The sequence below is a fragment of the Pygoscelis adeliae genome, unplaced genomic scaffold (genome assembly GCF_000699105.1).
Source record: "Pygoscelis adeliae isolate BGI_AS28 unplaced genomic scaffold, ASM69910v1 Scaffold429, whole genome shotgun sequence".
Taxonomy (NCBI): Eukaryota; Metazoa; Chordata; class Aves; order Sphenisciformes; family Spheniscidae; genus Pygoscelis; species Pygoscelis adeliae.
In genome coordinates this window covers 171,391-174,943 of record NW_008825561.1, presented here as the reverse complement: position 1 = coordinate 174,943, position 3,553 = coordinate 171,391, and the positions used below count along the sequence as shown (strand labels likewise).

The 3,553-nt window shown below is 52.3% G+C and overlaps 1 protein-coding gene across 1 annotated transcript in view; it reads right to left on the bottom strand.

Moving 5' to 3' along the window:
* Positions 1–3,553, bottom strand: part of CHGA (chromogranin A (parathyroid secretory protein 1)) — a 13,708-nt gene that overhangs the window by 2,446 nt on the left and 7,709 nt on the right. The window contains exons 5-7 of the mRNA XM_009332365.1: positions 3,451–3,549; positions 1,307–1,813; positions 369–832 (exon numbers count right to left, since the gene is read on the bottom strand). Of these exons, the coding sequence (XP_009330640.1) occupies positions 369–832; positions 1,307–1,813; positions 3,451–3,549 (1,070 nt within the window). The remainder of the gene's footprint in view (positions 1–368; positions 833–1,306; positions 1,814–3,450; positions 3,550–3,553) is intronic.

Below are 3,553 nucleotides of genomic sequence, written 5' to 3'. Positions count from 1 at the left end.
CTGAGCCAGGGAAAGCATTCACTTTGATTTGGGACACAAGACCCACCCCCAGGCTCCAGATATAGCTCTGGTCACCATCTCCAGCACAGGCCAGTGCAAAAGTCCTGTCACATTTTTAAGACTATCTGGGGCAGGGCATGTTTTTGCACTAGTCACTAAAACAAGGATAAAAACCAAAGGCACAGCCAGGTGCAAATCTCAGTAATACCTAGGGCTGAATGACTAAAAGGTCACCAAGTATCTCCTTAATGTCACAGAGAACCGATGCTGGCAGCGTAACACCAAGGTACCATCCACATCTCCAAGCATAGTTTGGATTCCCAAGTAATAACCGGGCAGAATTTATTCTTAAGCCAATGTACACCAACCTCCGTTCTCCTGTTAGCACTGCCTTCCTCATCCTTCTTTTCTTCGGGCATGGGAGCAAGCGGGAAGCCTCCTTCACTGCTGTCCTTCTTCGAGTGATGCTTCCATGACCTTCTCACATCTTCCTCTGGACTACTGAAATCATACTTGCGGGACCTAAATGCCATTTTCATGGACCTGTCTGGGTCTTCCCCACTATCATTTTCCTCCATGCGCTTCTTTGATGTCAGCTGCTTGGCCAGCTCATCCATTTTGTTCCACCTCTTGGAGTCTTCCCACTCCCTGGAAGATTCCTCCTCCATCTCCTCACTTTTGGCATCCCTGGGCTGGAAGGTGTCCTCCTCCCCCTGCATCCCCTCATCCTCCAGGCGATGCCTTCCTCCTCTCAGTGCCCGGGGCTGCCCTTCCTCCTCTTCCTCCTCAGAGCTCTGCCGGTCTTTGCCAAATCCCAGAGCATCATCGTTATCTGAAAACATTAAACACAACAGTGAGCACAAGTGTTAACCTGGTTACGCTCCACCTTTGAACCAAGCCTTCAGGGGTGATACAAGATGGGTTTCCTGACTTAGTCCCATTTTCCCAGGATTCTGGAAATACCCACTCTCACGTCAGCATGTCAGTAACAGGGCTTGGAGGTAGCAGTCAAAAACCATGTAGGACATTAAAAAAAATAAATTAGTTGTTCCCAGGTGATATGAAAACTGAGCAGCAGGCAGCGAGGCAGCTGCCAGGCCTGCGTTACCCGCTGTGCGTGGGTCCATGTGGTCAGGTGCTTGTGGGGGGGATCTGGGTTGCTGTTGGCAGGAGTATTTCTGACCCAGTAAGCACCTGCCTGAATTTTTAGGCTTTAAAGCCTCTTATCCGTCTGTCTCAGTGCTCTCTCAGGGTGTAGATACCTACACCCTGGGTAGGTATCAGTGCAGTCATCTGGGATACGTACTGTCATCTCCCTGCATCTCCTCAGCCTCGTCATCCTCCTCAGCCAAATCAATTGACCTCTCTGCTTCGGTAGGGTCCTCCTCTGCAACATCGTCTACTCCATCATCCTCCCGCTCCACACGTTCCCCTGCCACCTCCTTGCTCTGCTCCTGGCCCTGGCTGGATGGCTGCTCTCCCTCGTCCTCAAGCTCCAGGCTGTCCCTGGGGCCTCTGGGCTGTTCCTCTTCATTCCCTCGCTGCTGCTGCTCATCCTCGCTGAAGTCTTTGCTGATGTGGTTGTCCAAAGCTTCATCTCGCTGGGCATCCTCTGTGTTGCCGATCTCATTGCTCTCTGCTTCTTCCCGATCCTCCTTCTCACCAGGGTCGGCATCCCGTGGCCTGGGCTCCCTCTCCTCCAGTCTGCTTTTTCCCTCCTCTCTTGAATCTTCATTTTGCTGGGTTTTCTGTGCTGCCGGCTCAGCCAGGGACCCCGTGGGCTGCTCATCTTCAGGGCGCTCCCCTGCTGCATCTGCAGAGGGGGGAGCAAGAAGCAACACCTCTCCTGAGAGCTCATTTCACAACCAGCAAAGCCCGTGCGTTTCTTAGGGAGCTTCAGCCCCGCTCAGCAATCTGCTTAACCAGCCCATGGATCCTTTCACAAGTCACTTCAACATATGCTTGTGTTCAAGCAAGCCGGTGCTCTCACTGGTGCCTGGTCTCCTGGAGAGACTCACAAGGCTGAAGTTAAACATATGCCGAAGTGCTTTGCTGCGGCACAGTCCTCATCACCATCTCTTGAGATGCCAGCAACAAACTTGCCCCGCATGAAACCAGATTGCATGTAAAATGAAATGATTTAGGAGTGTAATATGGCACTTGCACAGCTCTCCCTGCTCTGAGTGCTGCGCTAACATCGCATCCTTATTTCTCCCACCAGGTTGAAGAGGGAGCCAGCGCTGTTGGCAGGCGAGCCGGAGGGAGGGGGTGCCAGCTCTGCTTCTGCAAAGCAGCTACTCAGCAGGAGCTTAATGTGGGCTGGGTATTTGTTCTTGCTCATGTCAGAGACTGGCCTCTTTTAACATAATTAGCCATAGAAATTACTTTGCAAAAGCAACAATGGGGGGGGTAAAGAGCAGTGGGAAGAGCCAGACAGGTATTGAAAGGTGAGCGCAGCCCCAAGCCGGGCTGAGGAGTGTGCTGGGGTGGTGAGGGGTTGCAGAGAGCCAGTCACGCAGGGCTGGTGACCACCAGTGACACCGCGCTGGTGTCACTGGGCTGCCTGAGGGCCTGGACGGCCCAACATGCCACGTTTCATCCTCATACAGTCTCCACACTGCTGGAGCAAGAGGTTCTGGTCTGCCCTGGTGGGAGGGAGACCCAGCGCCACCAATCCTCTCTGTTGGCTTTTGGCCGTGCTGGCTGCAGCAGCAGCCCCCAGCGGTATCACTCCTCATCGCTTTGGGCAGCTTTGGGCGATGTAGTGGCACCGCTGCTCTGCCGTGGCTCAGCCACGCGCCCCAGAACCTGCTCAAGACCCTCTGCGGGAGTGCTGCTGCTGGACAAGAAATCATCTCACCCCACATTGGCATCGTCTCTTCCTGATGTGGAAAAGGGAAGGGGCCAAACCTTTCCACTACACTGCCTGTCTCTAGCCAGGCCATAGAAACATAGTGACAAGGGAAAATCCCAGCTGAACGTGGTCTTTCCAAGATGCCAATGTTTTGTGTGGGTGTGTGCACTGCGTGTATCCCAAGTTCAATTTTCTCTTCAGAGACCCATAACCTAATATCTTGGATGCCTGGAAACAAGGGCGGCAGGAGCAGACCCGGATCACTCCTGCCTATATCACTGAGTTTTTCAGTACGGGATTTCCCTGGCTGTGACTCATTTTAAGCATTAGGAGTGAGTGATGGTGTTGGCAGCAGGGTGGAAAAGATCAGTCTCAGTTTGGTAACTTGACCATCACCAGTTATTATAGCTCAGAAATTACATGTTGTTTAAGCTGGTAAATAAGAACAAAGCAAACACCGGGTGCTTGTGTGTGTCAGCGGCAGCATCAAAGAAGATGCCTAAATGAGAAGCAGATGGACATATCAAGGCTGTTAGAAAGAACATCCTTGTTTACAGCCTGACCTGGATTTCCTGGGGGAAGAGGCTGACACTGACCTCTCTGCTTGTTCTTGTCGTTCTGACTTTCAAGGACTTCAGAAAGTTCATCTTCGAAGCCACTATTTTTCTTCTGCTGCTGAGTTCTCTCATTGGCACCTGC